The sequence below is a fragment of the Cherax quadricarinatus genome, chromosome 43, assembly GCF_038502225.1.
Source record: "Cherax quadricarinatus isolate ZL_2023a chromosome 43, ASM3850222v1, whole genome shotgun sequence".
Lineage (NCBI taxonomy): Eukaryota > Metazoa > Arthropoda > Malacostraca > Decapoda > Parastacidae > Cherax > Cherax quadricarinatus.
The window spans coordinates 32931838-32949039 of record NC_091334.1 but is presented as its reverse complement, the minus strand read 5'-3'; the positions used below and the strand labels follow the sequence as shown (position 1 = coordinate 32949039).

The following is a 17202-nucleotide window of genomic DNA, read 5'->3' as shown; positions in this document are numbered from 1 at the left end:
GGAGTTACTAAAAGTATTAGTCAGAGGTCTGAAGAGGGGTTGTTGAGGTGGTTTGGTCATTTCGAGAGAATGAAACAAAGAATGTCTAGTAGAGCATATAAATCTGTAAGGGAAGGAAGGTGGGGTAGGGGTTGTCCCTGAAAAAGTTGGAGGGAGATGGTAAAGGTGGTTTTGTGGACTTGCAGCAAGCGTGTGAGCATATTAGATAGAGTAAATGGCAACAAATGGGTTTTGGGACCTGATGAGCTGTTGGAGTGTGAGCAGGGTAACATTTTGTGAAGGGATTCGGGGAAACCAGTTAGCCAGACTTGAGTCCTGGAAATGGGAGGTACAATGGCTGCACTTTAAAGGAGGGGTTTGGGATATTGGCAGCTTGGAGGGATAGCTAAACTGTGAATCTGAGCACCTCTGCAATGACAGTGATTCTGTATAAGTGTTGGTGAAAGTGTTGAATGGCAAAAGTTTTTTCTTTCTTTGGGTTTTTCTTTCTTTTTGGGTCGCCCTGCCTTGATGGGAAGCGGCTGACATGTTAAAAAAAAAAAAATTACCGCCTGATTTAATGCACTTCATGTAATAGTTTTTAAAACTTACTGACCATAAAATGTAGAGTGGTCCTCTCAGTAGGAGTTAACCCTCTCACTGTCTCTCACATAGATAAACATTATTGAAGCCAGTCTTACTTGTGTAAGTCTATAGCTTACTCAGTGCCCTCAGGTATGCTGTGGCCACTAAGTGGGACTGAGGTAGATGTGCACAGTGTGAGCACTAAGTGGGACTGAGGTAGGTGTGCACAGTGTGAGCACTAAGTGGGACTGTAATGGGGGTGTGGACTGTGTATAAGAAAATCTTGCTCCACAGTACATAATGAGAATCACTAGCCTCTGACCTAGTGTTTCAGTTAAAATAGTAAAGAACTAGAGAATGCATCTCCAGATCAGCTTCAGACCCTAAATTCTGGTTTATCGTAATAGGCAGTATTTTTGTATTAATTTTGGGCTTTGTGGGTGCCAGTTTTTATCAAATTAGATTTAAAAAAAAAATCAATGATTTTTTATTACAGGATTGTAGAGAATTTTTAATACAGCCTCTCCTCACTTAGCAACATACTCGTTTACCAATGACTCAGACTTACGACAGGCTCTCTGACCAGTATGCATACCTAAGTAATGTATATTAGAGCTGATTTCCCCTATTCTGTTTATTACAGTATACAGTACACTGCTGTATAAACATTTAAAAATATACCAGAAATGTTATAAATGGTGAAAAGGTGACATTAAAACAGTATCGAAGATGGTATGCTCCTCACTTAGCGACGAATTTTACAGACTTGGTCTTAGGAACAGATTTGTCATTAAGTGAGGAGAGGCTGCATTGTAAATGAGAAAAGTAAACTAAAAAAAAAAAAATTTTTTTTTGGTGTTATTACAATTAATGAGGGGAGATTTATTTATAAACATTCCTGGCAACATTTTTGTTGCTTTCTCACAAATTTTCTATACTTGAGAATGACTTATTCACTTGGCTTCAAATTAGTGACCCGGTGGTCTGGTGGCTAAAGCTCCCGCTTCACACATGGAGGGCCCGGGTTCGATTCCCGGCGGGTGGAAACATTTGACACGTTTCCTTACACCTGTTGTCCTGTTCACCTAGCAGCAAATAGGTACCTGGGTGTTAGTCGACTGGTGTGGGTTGCATCCTGGGGGACAAGATTAAGGACCCCAATGGAAATAAGTTAGACAGTCCTCGATGACGCACTGACTTTCTTGGGTTATCCTGGGTGGCTAACCCTCCGGGGTTAAAAATCCGAATGAAATCTTATCTTATCTTATCTTCAGTGCTTGTATAATGTATCTTGGGCGAGATTTATGGTACCATTTCCATGGCCGCATTCTGCACAATGCTACATAAGCCATTCCCAATTTTTTTTGTGTGATAGGTGCAAACTGGTTCCTCTGATAGCTTCAAAATTTCAACACTGATGTATCTTTGAAGAAGGTTGAAATATTTAATGGAGTATGTTGGTACAATACACAAGTTATTTATTTTTGAGTATGTTCGTGCCATTTTTGTCACGTGATGTGGTCACTCCATGCTACATACTGTGATGCAGTCATTCCATGCTACACAGTGGTGGTGTCACTCCATGCTACACAGTGTGGTGGTGTCACTCCATGCTACACACTGTGGTGCTGTCACTCCATGCTACTCACTGTGGTGCTGTCACTCTGTACTACACTCAAAATAGTATAGTACACTTGATCCAAGGAACTGGACTTATCTTCACCTTGCTTGGATTGAATTTTAATTCCTCCCATTTCACAGGCATTATATGATCCCATACAAATTTAGTGCTCTCCTCTGTTTAACCCCTTGAGGGTCTGTCCCATAGTTGTACAGCTTTGAAGCCAGGGTCCATGCCATAGTACTACACGAGGTCAACTTGCTCAGATAAACTGTGAGCAGTAAATTTGGGCCTAGATTTGAGGAATGCATATATGTGGTAAGTGTGCACCATATATGTGGTAAGTGTGCACCATATATGTGGTAAGTGTGCACCATATATGTGGTAAGTGTGCACCATATATGTGGTAAGTGTGCACCATATATGTGGTAAGTGTGCACCATATATGTGGTAAGTGTGCACCATATATGTGGTAAGTGTGCACCATATATGTGGTAAGTGTGCACCATATATGTGGTAAGTGTGCACCATATATGTGGTAAGTGTGCACCATATATGTGGTAAGTGTGCACCATATAAAACAAATGCAGCACGCAGTGCATAATGAGAAAAAACTACAACAGTGTTTTTTGCATTAAAATGGATACTTTGCTGTGTATTTTTGTATGGTTTTTACAGATATATTCACGGTTTCTTGGTCTCATTTGATAGAATGGAAGATATATTACAGAAGTAGAGATGGTTTTGATTGGTTTTAGTATTGAAAATAATTTGAAATTGAGCTCACTTTCTGTCAACTTCAAGCCTCCATATCTCGGTAAGTATTGATCACAATTTTTTTTTTTTTGCGTTTTATACCTGCAAAAATATGCTCTATCATTTCATAAGAATTTCTTTTCAAAATTTTTCGACCCTCAGAACAAGTTTGGGAGAGGGCCTGTCAACCCTGAAAGGGTTAAGTCTACCTGAAATGCCTCGGAATGTTATTGGCTTTCTTTGCCCCAATAATAATGTATGTAAACACACACTGCAACTTCTGCAAAGAAATAAATATTTTATTTAAGGAACCTCCCATGAGAGGGAAGTACGCATCCTGAAATTTCGTTCATATCCAGAAGCAAAAAATCGACCGAATGATTTGTATCCTGAAAAATTTGCATGGAGCCTTCGTAAGCCAAGGTTTCACTGTACGTATTTGTAACTATCTTTTACCATCCTCTATTAGTATAGAACCACAGTGGACCCTCGTTTTTCGTAAGGCTAGAAAGTCGTAATTTTCGAAAATCGTAACTTTTTTCGTCATAACATTGACTTGAAAATCGTAGTTTGACTCGCAAATAATCGTTTGTCTCGGACACGTATGCACGGCCCCCAATCAGCCTCACATTCCATTCCCAGCCAGTGTGCCATTGTTTATCAGTAAGTGAGGATGTTCCCATGACTTCATGCAATACATTTTATAATATTCCATTTCTTTTAGTGCTTGCATCTGCTAAGTAAACCAATAAGCCACCATGGCTCCAAAGAAAGCGAGAAACACACATAATTTAAGAAAAAGTTTGTAGAAAAATACGAAAGTGGTGGTGGTAGTAGTAGTTGTGATAGTGGTTGAGGGTGATAGCAGTTGTGATAGTGGTAGAGGGTGGTAGCAGTTGTGATAGTGGCAGAGGGTTTTAGCAGTTGTGATAGTGGTAGTGGTTGTGATGATGGTTGAGGGCAGTAGTGGTTGTGATGGTAGAGGGTGGTAGTGGTTGTGATGGTGGTAGTTTTTGATAGTGGTAGAGGGTGGTTGTGATAGTAGTGGTTGTGATGGTTGTAGAGGGCAGTAGTGGTTGTGATGGTGGTAGTGATGGTAGTGGTTGTGATGGTGGTAGTGGTTGTGATGGTGGTAGTGATAGTAGTGGTTGTGATGGTGGTAGTGATGGTAGTGGTTGTGATGGTGGTAGTGATGGTAGTGGTTGTGATGGTGGTAGAGGGTGCTAGCAGTTGTGATAGTGGTAGACAGTGGTAGTGATTGTGATGGTGGTAGCAGTTATGATAGTTGTGGAAGGTGGTAGTGATGGTGGTAGAGGATGCCTTCTTCAGTGATTCAGCGATTCTACTAACTCCAATGTTGTTGGAGTTATGTAGGGCTACAGAAAACACCACCACCTCAGCTGCTGCTTCACCACCATTATGTACAGTTTATGCTCACTTGCCCTTATACACTCAACACAACACTAGTCGTGACATACATAATGACTTATTCATTCTAGAGTACATTCCATGTTTCTGTTATTAATATTGTTTATTATGTCATATTAGTTGAATTGTGATAGATAAATAAGCCGTAGTTGATATTAGTGTCATATTCTCCAACAATAAACTCCCCTCCCCTCCCTCTGCCCTGTCTGCCTTACACCAACAAGAGTCTTCAGTAAAGGTGTGATGTTAAATGTTGATTTATACATTTTATTAGTGCTTTTCATTTAATTGGCATTCTTTTCTGCATGTAAATCTATATTTAAGCTACGGAAGTGACCTAGAGTCCTTATGGAGGGGGATTCCCCTTCCAAACAATAGCCTCTCTTCCCTCTCTCCTCCTCCCTGTCTTCCATCCATCAACGACAACCTTCAATAAAGGTAACTATCATGTTGAATGTTCATTCTTCTGTGCATGTAAATCTATTTTTAAGGCAAAAAAAATTTTTTTGATACTTTTGGGTGTCTGGAACGAATTGGATTTACATTATTTCTTATGGGGAAAATGGATTCACAAATCATCTATATTGATAATAGTCACTCTCTGGAACGAATTAATTACGAAAAAGAAGGGTCCACTGTGTGTACATTTTTTACTGTATTGTGTGCAGTCTATAATAGTACAATAACAATTCAAAGTAAGGTGCTGATGATTATAACATTTTTTTACTGTCTACTGTATACAGTATATAATAGCATTAGTGGAATAAGTTAGGCGCTATGTATATAGTCTTGATCGTTCATTATATTTCATTGCTACTATGTCGCTATGTTTGTTAGCATCTACAGTCTATTGGAACAGTATACACTTACACCATTGTTGTTCAATAACTCCCTTATTAGACATTATTATTACCTCTTATCACCCTTCTGCAATTCATAATCATTTAAATAGTATTTACCAGTTAACCCTAAATGCTCAGTGCTGACATTGACCTTGAACTGAATCTTCATAATCTAAATCCCAGTAAACATTTTACTGCACAGCAACAAAAGCCAGTACTGTCCTCAGCAATGCCAGAAATATTGTAGTTTTGAATTACAGTATTAGATCCCTAAGTAACCACTATGATGACCTGGCACTCCTAGTTTCATTAAAGACGAACTTCTCCTGTATTATTCTTACTGAAACCTGGCTTAACGCTTTCACTGTCGGTGCCATAATATTACGGCTTGCAAGCCAGTGTTGGTGCCATAATATTAAGCCAAAATTCTAGCGGTTTCAAATCTAGCAGGAGAAAGCTGGTAGACCTACATATAAGAGAATGAGAACGCATACTCAGTGTGTGCAGTATAAAAAAAATCCTGCAGCATACAGTGCATAATGAGAAAAAAAATTCCGACCGTGTTTTTCGTTTAAAACTGATTTTGCGGTGTATTTTCGTATGGTCGTATTCTCGTTTTCTTGGTCTCATTTGAGAGAATGGAAGATATATTACAGAAGTAGATGATTTTGAATTGTTTACAGACTAAAAGTACCTAGAAATCGAGCTCAAAGTAGTGGAAATATTTGATTTTTGCCGATGTTCAAGAGTAAACAAATAGTCACACATCCAGTGCACGTCAATTGGTGGGTCTAATATGCTTTCACAAATGTGCTGATATTTTTTATACCATTTTTACAATAATGCAGTAGTCTGCTTAACAGTAAATCATCTATTTTTTGTGAATAAAAATTCAAAATGGAAAGGAAGTGTAATATGAGAGGGGCCTGGAGACGTGACTAATGAATAGAGAAAATGTTATTTTAGTGCTAGAAATGTTTGTGTTGTTAAATCTGGACCCTATTTTGAAATTGGCCTTGCTTGAATTGTGCATGAAATTGGCCAAATTGCCAATTTTTTTCACTATTAGGTAATTGAAATCGGTAAATTGGTGGTTTCTTGCACTCGATCGATAGAACAAATTGAGTTCTAGTGAAATAGCTAAGAGTTTGGTTGACTGGAACAATGGAATTGGCCGAAAATAGGGGTCAAAGTGGGTGTAATAGCCAATTCGTAAGTATCGCCTAGACAGCTAATTTTGTAAGAGCATGATTCCGTGAGATTTCCATTAAATTTCATAATTTTGCTTTCATTACCTTTGGAAAAAGATTATCATTTCATAAGAAAAAATACAACCCTGATGGTTATTTGCCAGATCTTTCAGGCTATTCTTTATTATGAAGGTTAATACTAACCAAATCTTTTTGACAATTCCTAATTCTGTATGACCCTGTAAGAGTCGTACAGGTACTTTATGGCTGTCATAAAAGCACTGTATGGCTCTTTAACCCTTTGACTGTTTTCGACGTATAAATACGTCTTACGAGCCAATGTTTCTGACGTATATATACTCAATAATTCTAGCGGCTTCAAATCAAGCGGGAGAAAGCTGGTAGACCCACATGTGAGAGAATGGGTCTGTGTGGTCAGTGTGCACCACATAAAAAAAATCCTGCAGCACACATTGCGTAATGAGAAAAAAAACTGATCGTTTTTTTGGAATAAATCGCCGAATTTGAGGTGTATTTTCGTATAGTATTTATCGTTGTATTCGCGTTTTCATGGTCTTGGGTGATAAAATGGAAAACATATTACAGAAATAGAGATGATTTTCATTACTTTGACGATGAAAACGATCTTGAAACTGAGCTCAAAGTAGCGGAAATGTTCGATTTTTACCAATGTTCAGGAGTAAATAAATCACACCACACGTCCAATACACGTCAACTGGGGAGTCTAATATTCTTTCACTAGTGCACTGATATTATTTATACCATTTTTACAATAATGCAGTAGTCTGCATAACAGTAAATTTTGTATTTTTTTGTATGAATAAAAAATCAAAATAGAAAGCAATAATAATATAAGAGGGGCCTAGAGATGTGACTAATGAACAGAGCATATGTTATTTTAGTGCCACGAATGTCTACCTTGTTTATTCTGGACCCTATTTTGAAATTGGCATCTTTTTTAATTTGCGTGAAATTGGCCAAATTGCCAATTTCTGACCACCATATTGGGTAGTACAAATTAGTAAATGGGAGGTTTCTTGTACTCAGCTGATAGATAAAATGGAGTTCTAAAGAAATAGCTGAGTTTGGTCAACTGGAACAATGGAATTGGCTGAAAGTAGGGCTCAATGTCGGCGAAATCGCCGATACGCATATGCCGCCGAGACCGCTAACTTCACGGGAGTATAATTTCATGAGTTTTCGACCAAATTTCGAACTTTTGGTGTCATTACCATTGGGAAAAGATTCTCTATCATTTCATAAGATTTTTTTTTTTTTTTCAAAAATTGAGCGACATAGAATGACAGTTTCAGAAAGGGGCCTGAAACAGTCAAAGGGTTAAGAGTGATACAGACAATCTGTCCCTCTGAATATAATAATCATAATTCATATTTGTTGTTTCAGGGTGAGCTTCCACCGCTGTCACCACTGCCAGTGGTGCGACACACACCAGTGTCACCGCGGCGCCGCATCTCCAGTAACCACTCAGTCTTCATTAACACACTGAGTCCTGTGAAAGGAAGCACAGCCATGTCTCCAAGGAAACCCTTACCTTATTACTTTAACAGAAGTCCTGCTAAGGTAAGAGCTTTGAGAGAGTTCCTCCATGTGTCTCCAGTCTTTATTCTCCTTTCTTTATTTTATATCACTCGTTTTTCTTTTTCGGGCCACCCTGCCTTGGTGGGAATCGGCCAGTGTGATAATAAAAAATAAATAAATACTTTCGCTTTCTCTCTCCTTAATCATTTTCAGATTTATGCTCTCATTAATTCATTCTTATTCTTTTTTTATTTGTTTTTCTCATCAATATTGTTTATTCTTTTTCTCATTATCTTTGTCATCTTTTACATTTTTCTCATTCCTATTATTTTTTCATTATAGAAGGTTGGGAGGTGTTAAATATTATTGTACCATGAATCCCTGCTGTGTGTAGTCAGTGCCTCAACCTGCATCAATATAGGCTAGTACATGCTCTCTACATGCTACTGCTTATCTTATGCTAGGATATGTCTTGACATTACTGTAAGGCACCACTAGTTGCATTGCTGCCTCCAACAAGTGCCAGATCAGCCAGACTGTGATGGTTATGTAGGCTTGTGGGCCACTAGCAGCAACAACTTGGGTTGTGAGGGTAGAAGTACCCACTCAAAGTGGTTACTTAACCAGTTGTATATATACGTATTACGAGGTACTGTTTGACGTATATATATACTCATAAATTCTAGCGGCTTCAGATCAAGCAGGAGAAAGCTGGTAGGCCCACATGTAGGTCTGTGTGGTCAGTGTGCACCATATAAAAAATTCCTGCAGCACGCTGCATAATGAGGAAAAAAACTGACCCTTTTTTTTTTTTTTTTTAATTAATTAATTAAAATGCTGACTTTGTGGTCTATTTTCGTATAGTATCTATGGTTGTACAGTGGACCCTCGCCTAACGATATTAATCAGTTCCTGAAAGCTCATTGTTAGCCGAGTTAATTTTCCTCGTAAGAAATAATGGAAATCCAATTAATCTGTTCCAGACAGCCGAAAGTGTTTAAATTTTTTTTTTTTTTATGAAATAATTTCCTTACAAAGAAAACAAGACATGCACAATAACTACATAAATAAATGTTAAAAATGACATTTACCTTTATTGATGAGTGATGAGACAGTTTTTCTTGAACACTCTGGGATTTTCAGAGTGATACACCAGTAAAGACTTCACTTTACAATCCCCACTAGCATTACAACAAAACATGAGAGTCAGCCTGTCTTTTGTAGGCTTGTGTCCTGGGAGTGCCTTTTCCTCCTGAGTAATGTAGGTCCTGTTTGGCATTTTCTTTCAGACCAGGCCTGTTTCGTCACAATTGAACACTTATTGAGGGATGAATTTTTCAGCTTCGCCATGCCTTATTGCACTGTGTATGCCACTACAATTCTTAAATCTCTCAAACCAACCTTTGCTGGCCTTAAATTCACCAATATGAGCACTAGTTCCAGGCATTTTTTCCTGTTCACCTGGGTTAGTTGACTGTTGTGGGTCGCATATGAGGGGGGGGGGGGGCAGGCAAACCAAGAAAGTGGAGCATACACAAGGTGTGAGCATACTTGTGCCTCATACATAATCTTGCAACCCCTACTGTCAAGCAGATGCAAGAGACGGTGAAGTGCTGTAAACTTCCTGGCTGCCTTGTTTGCAAAATTTACATGGTTCTTCATGGTCAGTTTGGAGTCAAATTTCACCCCAAGGATATCAACTTCTTCCCCAGGCACAAACACCCTCCCATTCATACTTACTACTGACCGGCATTACTATCATGGTGCCCAGAGACCATCATCATTTGTTTTCTCAGGTGCAAGTGTTACTTGCAATCTGTTTTCCCAATCTGATATAGCTCTTAGCTGGTGATTGATGTAGTTTAGAGCAGCTGGCATTTCTTCTCTTGGATAAGTGAATGTCAGTGTACAGTCGTCTTCATATGCATGGGATTCTGGGATGAGACTGAGGAGGTCATTGCAGTAAACATTCCATAACAATGGTCCCAGCACGCTTCCTCGTGGAACACTTGCCCCAATTGGCAATCTTGCTGATTCCGTTCCATTGAGAGCTACCCTTAGAGACTTACCATGAAGGTAATCACTGAGGAGACATAGCGTAGAGCCTGCAATTGCCAGAGCTTAGTTTTGCTAAGAGGCTCTGGTGCCACACCCGGTCAAAAGCACCAGCAATGTCCAGTGCTATCACACACATGACTTTGGATTCATCCAGTGACTGGTGCCATTTGGTGGAGAGGTTTAACAACAGATCAGCAGTAGAGTAACCTTTCCTGAAGCCATATTGACAGTCACAATGTAGTGAATCATTTGTCTTGAGATTGTCTCAAGGATTTTGCCAGTGATTGACATGAGTGACACTGGTCTGTAGTTGCTGATTTCTGCTCTGCTTTTCTTTTTGTGAACAGGGGCTACATTTGCCTCTTTCCATGGGCCATTTACACTGTACTAGGCAGTGCTGAAAGATGCGAGTTAGAGGTGCTGCTAGCTGGTCTGCACATCGCCTCGGCAAGCTTGGGCCCACAGCCTTTTCTTGGTCAACCAATTTAAGGAAATGCATCTCTTCCTGCTTTGTCACAACTTTGTTTTGATACAGTTCTTGCAGTTAGCCAAGGAGGGTCCCATGCTGGATCAGGAACTTGCATTTTGGTAGCAAAGTGTTCGGCAAAGAAGTCCGCTTTCTCTTGACTACTAGAAGAGGTAATCCCATCTTGTCGATTTAGAGGTGGAATGACTTGATCAGGCAGATAACCTTGTCTGTCCTTGACCAGGGACCACCAGGTTTTGGAGCCTACCCTACCTGATGCTAGCTTTCTTTGTGTCCATCTCCCATTTAGCAATGGCCCACTTTTGAAACGTCACCCATATGCCTGCAAGCTTGCCTGTGCAAGTGTTATTGCTGTTCTTGCTGCTGAACAGCGGTTTAGTGCCGATGAAGGTAGCGTAGGTAGCAATGATACGGCCGTGGACTAGTTTGGCTTTAATTGGGTAGGAGTGAGTACACAACGGGCAGTGTGAGGGAGTGACCGCAAGCCAGTCCGTGGAGGGGGAGCACTTGTGTCTATCAAGTCGGTCGGCCTAGAGTGAGGGCGGATGGGCTCAGCCTCCCACTGACCTGAGTGAGCCTACAGAGGGCAGCACCTAAATGCTGCAAAATATGAACTAGTCAGAGCAGACGGCTAGGCTGTGTGTTCTGACAGTACAGGCTGTCTACACAAGTTCCTGTTATAGGTGGTAGGATGTCTCTTATACCTTCGCCATGCCTTGTACTTAGCAGTAGCAGCCTCTCTACAACGAAAGCCAAACCAAGGCTGATCTGTAGGCTTTGTCATATATTGCCAGTGAGGAATGTGCTCTTGTTGTAGATTAAGGATGTGTCCAGTGAAGGCTTTCACTTGGTTGTCAGCATCCCTTTGGAGAAGAGCATTCCAATCGGTGGTGGCGAACTCAGAGCAAAGGGCTGGCCTATTACCTCTTTCCCATAGCCAGGTTGTGCATGTGTACTCCTCACCTCGTTCTGTTGGGATCTTAAGTGTCGTAAAAACAGCCTTGTGGTCAGACGATCCAACGTAGCCGAGGGGTTGACGAGGGACTATGCCTTCTGCCAGATCACTCACTACTGGGTCAAGGGAGGAGCCAGAGATGTGAGTAGGGAAATCAAAAAAGTTTCTCATGTTAAATACTGCAAGAAGGTCATCCAAGTCCCTCTGTATAAGGTGGTGGTTGAGGTCACCAACAATTATGATACGTTGACAGTTGTGTTGTAGCAGAAGGGAGTCCATATTTTCCATTAGGAAGTTGATTGGGTCTGCATGTTGCCACTGAGGTCTGTACATTGCACATGCTAGTACAGAGGTACTAGTGTTTATGCAGAGCTTGAAGAACATCATTTCAAGATGAGTAGGGATGGCAGCATCAATGTGCTGGACATGAACACTTTTAGAGAAGCACACAGCAACACCACCTCCTTGCCCTTGCCTGTCTCTTCTCATCCATGAGGTGTGGCCAGCAATTCTCTCTCTGTCTGTTTCTCTCTGTCTCTGTCTCTCTCTCTCTCTGTCTGTCTGTCTCTCTCTGTCTCTCTCTGTCTCTGTCTCTCTCTGTCTCTGTCTCTGTCTCTCTCTGTCTCTGTCTCTGTCTCTCTCTCTCTCTCTCTCTCTCTCTCTCTCTCTCTCTCTCTCTCTCTCTCTCTCTCTGTCTCTCTATCTATCTCTCTCTCTCTGTCTCTTTTTTTTTTTTTACACGGTTTGACAAGGTTAAGGATCCCTAGCTTTATTGACAAGCTGTTTACAGGTTAAGGATTCCTAGCTTTATTGACAAGCTAAGAGCTGTTACCTACATCAGCTCATTTGAAAGCATTTTTATTGTTATGAGACATACAAGTAGGGAACAGGATGAAATTTGAGCCATCTGTGGGCCAGCATTTTCATTTGATCAACTGACTTTATCTCATTGACATCATTATGCTGTACGAATGTGTTCCATACTCGAGTCATCCTGGGTATATATGATCTCAGATGGAGTGATGTTCTGGAGAAGGGTACAGCCAGAGTGAAGTTGCTGCTTTCTGCCCGTCTTGTGGCATAAAAGCTTGTTTCACGCTGTCCTCGAAGTGGATCCAAGTGTGGTACTTTGACAATATTGGCCTTGTACATAACAGTTAGGAGGGATGTGGGTGGCCTATGTTGAAGGCTCTGCTGAAATGACAGATCTATCCAGGATGGGTCCAGGCGAGAGATGAGACGTCTTGCTCTGTTCTCTTCTCTGTCAAGCAGTCACAGATGAGAGGGGGGGGGGCAGGCAAACCAAGAAAGTGGAGCATATTCAAGGTGTGAGCGTACGTGTGCCTCGTACAGAATCTTGCAACCCCTACTGTCAAGTAGATGCGAGATACGGCAAAGTGCTGTAAGCTTCCTGGCTGCCTTGTTTGCAAGATTTACAACATGGTTCTTCATGGTTAGTTTGGAGTCAAATTTCACCCCAAGGATATCAACTTCTTCTCCAGGTGCCAACATCCTCCCATTCATCCTTACTACTGCACCAGCATTACCATCATGGTGCCTAGAGACGATCATCATTTGCGTTTTCTCGGGTGCAAATGTTACTTGCCATCTATTTCCCCAAGCTGATATAGCTCTCAGCTGGTGATTGATGTAGCTTAGAGCAGCTGGCATTTCTTCTCTTGGATAAGTGAATGTCAGTGTACAGTCGTCTGCATATGCATGTGATTCTGGGATGAGATGAAGAAGGTCGTTGAAGTAGACGTTCCATAACAATGGTCCCAGCACGCTTCCTTGTGGAACACTTGCCCCAATAGGATGTCTTGCTGATTCCGTTCCATTGAGAACTACTTAGAGATCTACCATGAAGGTAATCACTGAGGAGACATAGCATAGAGCCTGCAATTCCCAGTGCTTGAAGTTTTGCTAAGAGGCCCTGATGCCACACCCGGGTCGACAGCGCCAGCAATGTCCAGTGCTACCACACAGCTGACTTTGGATTCATCCAATGACTGGTGCCAATTAGTGGAGAGGTTTAACAACAGATCAGCAGCAGAGTACCTTTTCCTGAAGCCATATTGACGATCACAAAGTAGTGAGTGATAGTCAAAAAACTCATTTCATTTGTCATGAGATTATTGTCTCAAGGATCTTACCAGTGATTGACAGGAGTGACACTGGTCTGTAGTTGCTGATTTCTGCTCTGCTCTTCTTTTTGTGAACAGGGACTACATTTGCCTCTTTCATAGAGAGGGCCATTTACACTGTACTAGGCAGTGCTGAAAGATGCGAGTTAGAGGTGCTGCTAGCTGGTCTGCACATCTTCTCATCAATCTTGGGCTCAACTTGTCTGGGCCCACAGCCTTTTCTTGGTCAAGCAATTTAAGTAGGAAATGCACCTCCTCCTGCCTTATTGTGTCTGTCTGTCTGTCACTGTCTCTCTCTCTCTGTCTCTATCTCTCTCTCTATCTATCTCTCTTGTATATTCTTTGCACTTTAAATGCCATTGGAGGAGTTGCCATTATTTTGGTAAAGGACTCTTGCTGTAATTCATTTGTTATCTTCCCTTTTCTTGGATCAAACCTAAGTTGCCTGCTAGCCACTGTATGGATCATCAGTGTTATGACCTAAACACACTAACAGCACATTCCAACACTTAACATGTTAGTGTGAGCAGGGTAACATTTATGAAGGGATTGAGTAGAAATGGTTAGCTGGACTTGTCCTGGAGTGAGGATGTACAGTACACAGCACTGTTGCAGTTCAGAGCCATCTGTACTGTGATGTATGTGCATTTCTGGCAAGAGCAATATTTTTGTGTTGGCATGTGCATTTTTGTTTGTTTTTACCACCCTACATGTTAAAAGCAAAGTGCTGTACTTATCAAAGAAGATACAGATTTAGAGTGAATTGCAACACAAATGTTTGACCTATGAATAAACAGAAAAGTGATTGTGGACTTGAGCTTCTGGTCTGCTACTGCCAAGACAAGGTTTGAGTGTACAGTGGACCCTCGCCTAACGACGGCATCACATAACGTTAAATCCGCCTAGCAATACATTTTAACGCAAAAATTTTGCCTCGGCTGGCGCTAAAAAACTCGCTTAATGCGATTCATTCAAGACGTGTCCACGTGTGGCCTGAGCCCGCCTCACTTGTTCCGTGGGTGCCAGTGTTTACAAGCCAGCCACCACGGTTGCATCCAAGCATACAATCGGAACATTTCATATTATCACAGCCTTTTTAGTGATTGCACCTGCAAAATAAGTCACCATGGGCCCCAAGAAAGCTTCTAGTGCCAACCCTACAGGAAAAAGGGTGAGAATTGCTATGGATATGAAGAAAGAGATCATTGCTAAGTATGAAAGTGGAGTGCCTGTCTCCGAGCTGGCCAGGTTGTACACAAAACCCCAATCAACCATCGCTACTATTGTGACCAAGAAAACGGCAATCAAGGAAGCTGTTCTTGCCAAAGGTGCAACTTTGTTTTCGAAACAGAGATCGCAAGTGATAGATGATGTTGAGACTGTTATTGGTGTGGATAAACGAAAAACAGATAGCAGGGGATAGCATCTCTCAAGTGATCATATGTGAAAAGGCTAGGAAGTTGCATGACAATTTAATTAGAAAAATGCCTGCAACTAGTGGTGATGTGAGTGAATTTAAGGCCAGCAAAGGTTGGTTTGAGAGATTTAAGAATTACACTGACAATGTTGTGAAACACTTTAGGAATGTCATAAAGGAACGGGAGGTACAGGCCTCTATGGACAGATATGTTGTGCGACAGAGGCTCAATGACTCTGAAGCTGGTCCTAGTGGCATTAAAAGAAGAGAAGTAACCCCGGAAAAGGACTTGCCACCTCAAGTCCTAATGGAAGGGGATTCCCCTTCTAAACATTTACACCATCCACACACCCCTCCTCCCATCCCATCAGTCATCGCCAGATTTTCAATAAAGGCAAGTGTCATGTAACTGTGCATGTCTTCTTCAGTTTGTGTGTATTAAAATTAATATTTCATGTGGTAATTTTTTTTTTCATACTTTGGGGTGTCAGGAATGGATTAATTTGATTTCCATTATTTCTTATGGGGAAAATTTATTCGCCTAATGTTGAGCTCTCGGGAACAGATTAATATCGTTAGGCAAGGGTCCACTGTACATCCATTCTTCTGTTTATTCATTGATAGTTGTTCATTACTTTGTCTTTAACTTCATGTTTACCTTTTTCAGGATTTAAGAGTGATCAATACCATGCTCAAGCGGAAGGGCGTTGGTGTGAAATGTTTGTTGGGTGATGCTGACCTCGGTGGCTCAGATGTTAAACGTCCTCTTCTTAGCATGACAAAGCGTATACAAGGAGTCTTGGGTGATCGATTGTCAGCAACGCCGACCCTTGACCTCAAGGATTCAGCAGCACCACAGACTGCTCCAGCTTTGCCACAAAATGGCCACTCTACCGAGCCAGTTAGTGAGGACTACAATACAGCAGATCAGTCATAGCCTATAGGCAGTTTTTAGCAGTGTTGATAATTTTTTTTTTTTTTTTAATCTCTGCAATGAGTGGAGTGATAGCAAGCTTGTATTGGTATGTCATATTGTCATGCAGCAGTTTAGCCTTGTGAGATTACAATCCTTCAGTGATGTGGGTTAAATGAGCATTGTTTTGAGAAGAGTGTTAAGTTGGTTGGTTCTGTTGTTCAAATGTGAGAATGCATCTCATTGTGGTATGAATTAACTGGTATATTCCTATGTATCTTGCTGTTATTTTAGCAAATAACATATTCTTGTGGATCTCCAATGTAAACCAAAGACATTTGGTTGAGGTTGATAAAGATGGGCATGAATATTAAACGATGGTATCGCTGCAACTTTGTAAACCCACGACAAATTAGAGGACATTTCAGTTCATTCTGGACCATGGTTAACACCCATAATATCAGCTGACAGAATTTTGTTTCCTCAGTAAATTTTGCATTAACTGTAAATTCATGGAGCCATGGTTAGTGACTTGTATTCTTCATGTGATTTCAACAGAAAGATCCATTGGTGGCAATACTTACCATAAATTATTAAGTACTACAGTTACATTATTCTGACCATCTTCTCATCTTCAGAAAGATAAGATGCTCAGTATAAAACTGATAGATAATTTTATTCATGTTTATATAGCAAAAATTATATAATAAATGTTTATCGTTGTAACTTAAATGTTTTAATTTACTGTATACAGTTGTGTAACATTTTTATTTTAAATTGATTAAAGCATATTTGTATTTTCATTGTTTAAGCAATGAAAGTAAGTTGCTACAGTTTGGCATGTGTTCTTGTCCAAGACTTTGGTTGTGTTCCCTTGCTATTTAGACAAATATGACATGCATTGATATGATGGTATCCTGTTATATAGGTGTATATATTGCAGGGTAGACTAAGATGTGGGCTGGGTGGGGTTGGGGGATAGGGAGGGAGGGAGGTTGGGAGGGACATACAAGCTTGTATATTGTAATAAATTAATTATTATCTGGGCCATGTTTCATTTCTCACCCCATTAAGGCAGATAGATGTCTTGGTGCTGGTGTCATACGTTAGGTAAATGAACACAAGCAACTAGCAGAACATTTTGGTTACATTTTGCTTTCCTTGATGGCAGGTCCTTTACATAACCAATAGGAATTTATGGTTTTTACTGCCATAGCTGTACTAGGGAGGCATCAGCTCTGCAAGATGGCCATGCCATAAAGAGAAA

At 40.7% G+C, this 17202-nt stretch overlaps 1 protein-coding gene across 2 annotated transcripts in view; it reads left to right on the top strand.

Moving 5' to 3' along the window:
• Window positions 1–16109, top strand: part of Rbf (Retinoblastoma-family protein) — a 319473-nt gene extending 303364 nt beyond the window's left edge. For both annotated transcript variants that reach the window (XM_053784060.2, XM_070093847.1), the window contains 2 exons: window positions 7827–8003; window positions 15690–16109. In XM_053784060.2, coding sequence (XP_053640035.2) covers window positions 7827–8003; window positions 15690–15959 — 447 coding nt within the window. In that variant the 3' untranslated portion in view covers window positions 15960–16109. The remainder of the gene's footprint in view (window positions 1–7826; window positions 8004–15689) is intronic.
• Window positions 16110–17202: the final 1093 nt, after the last annotated feature.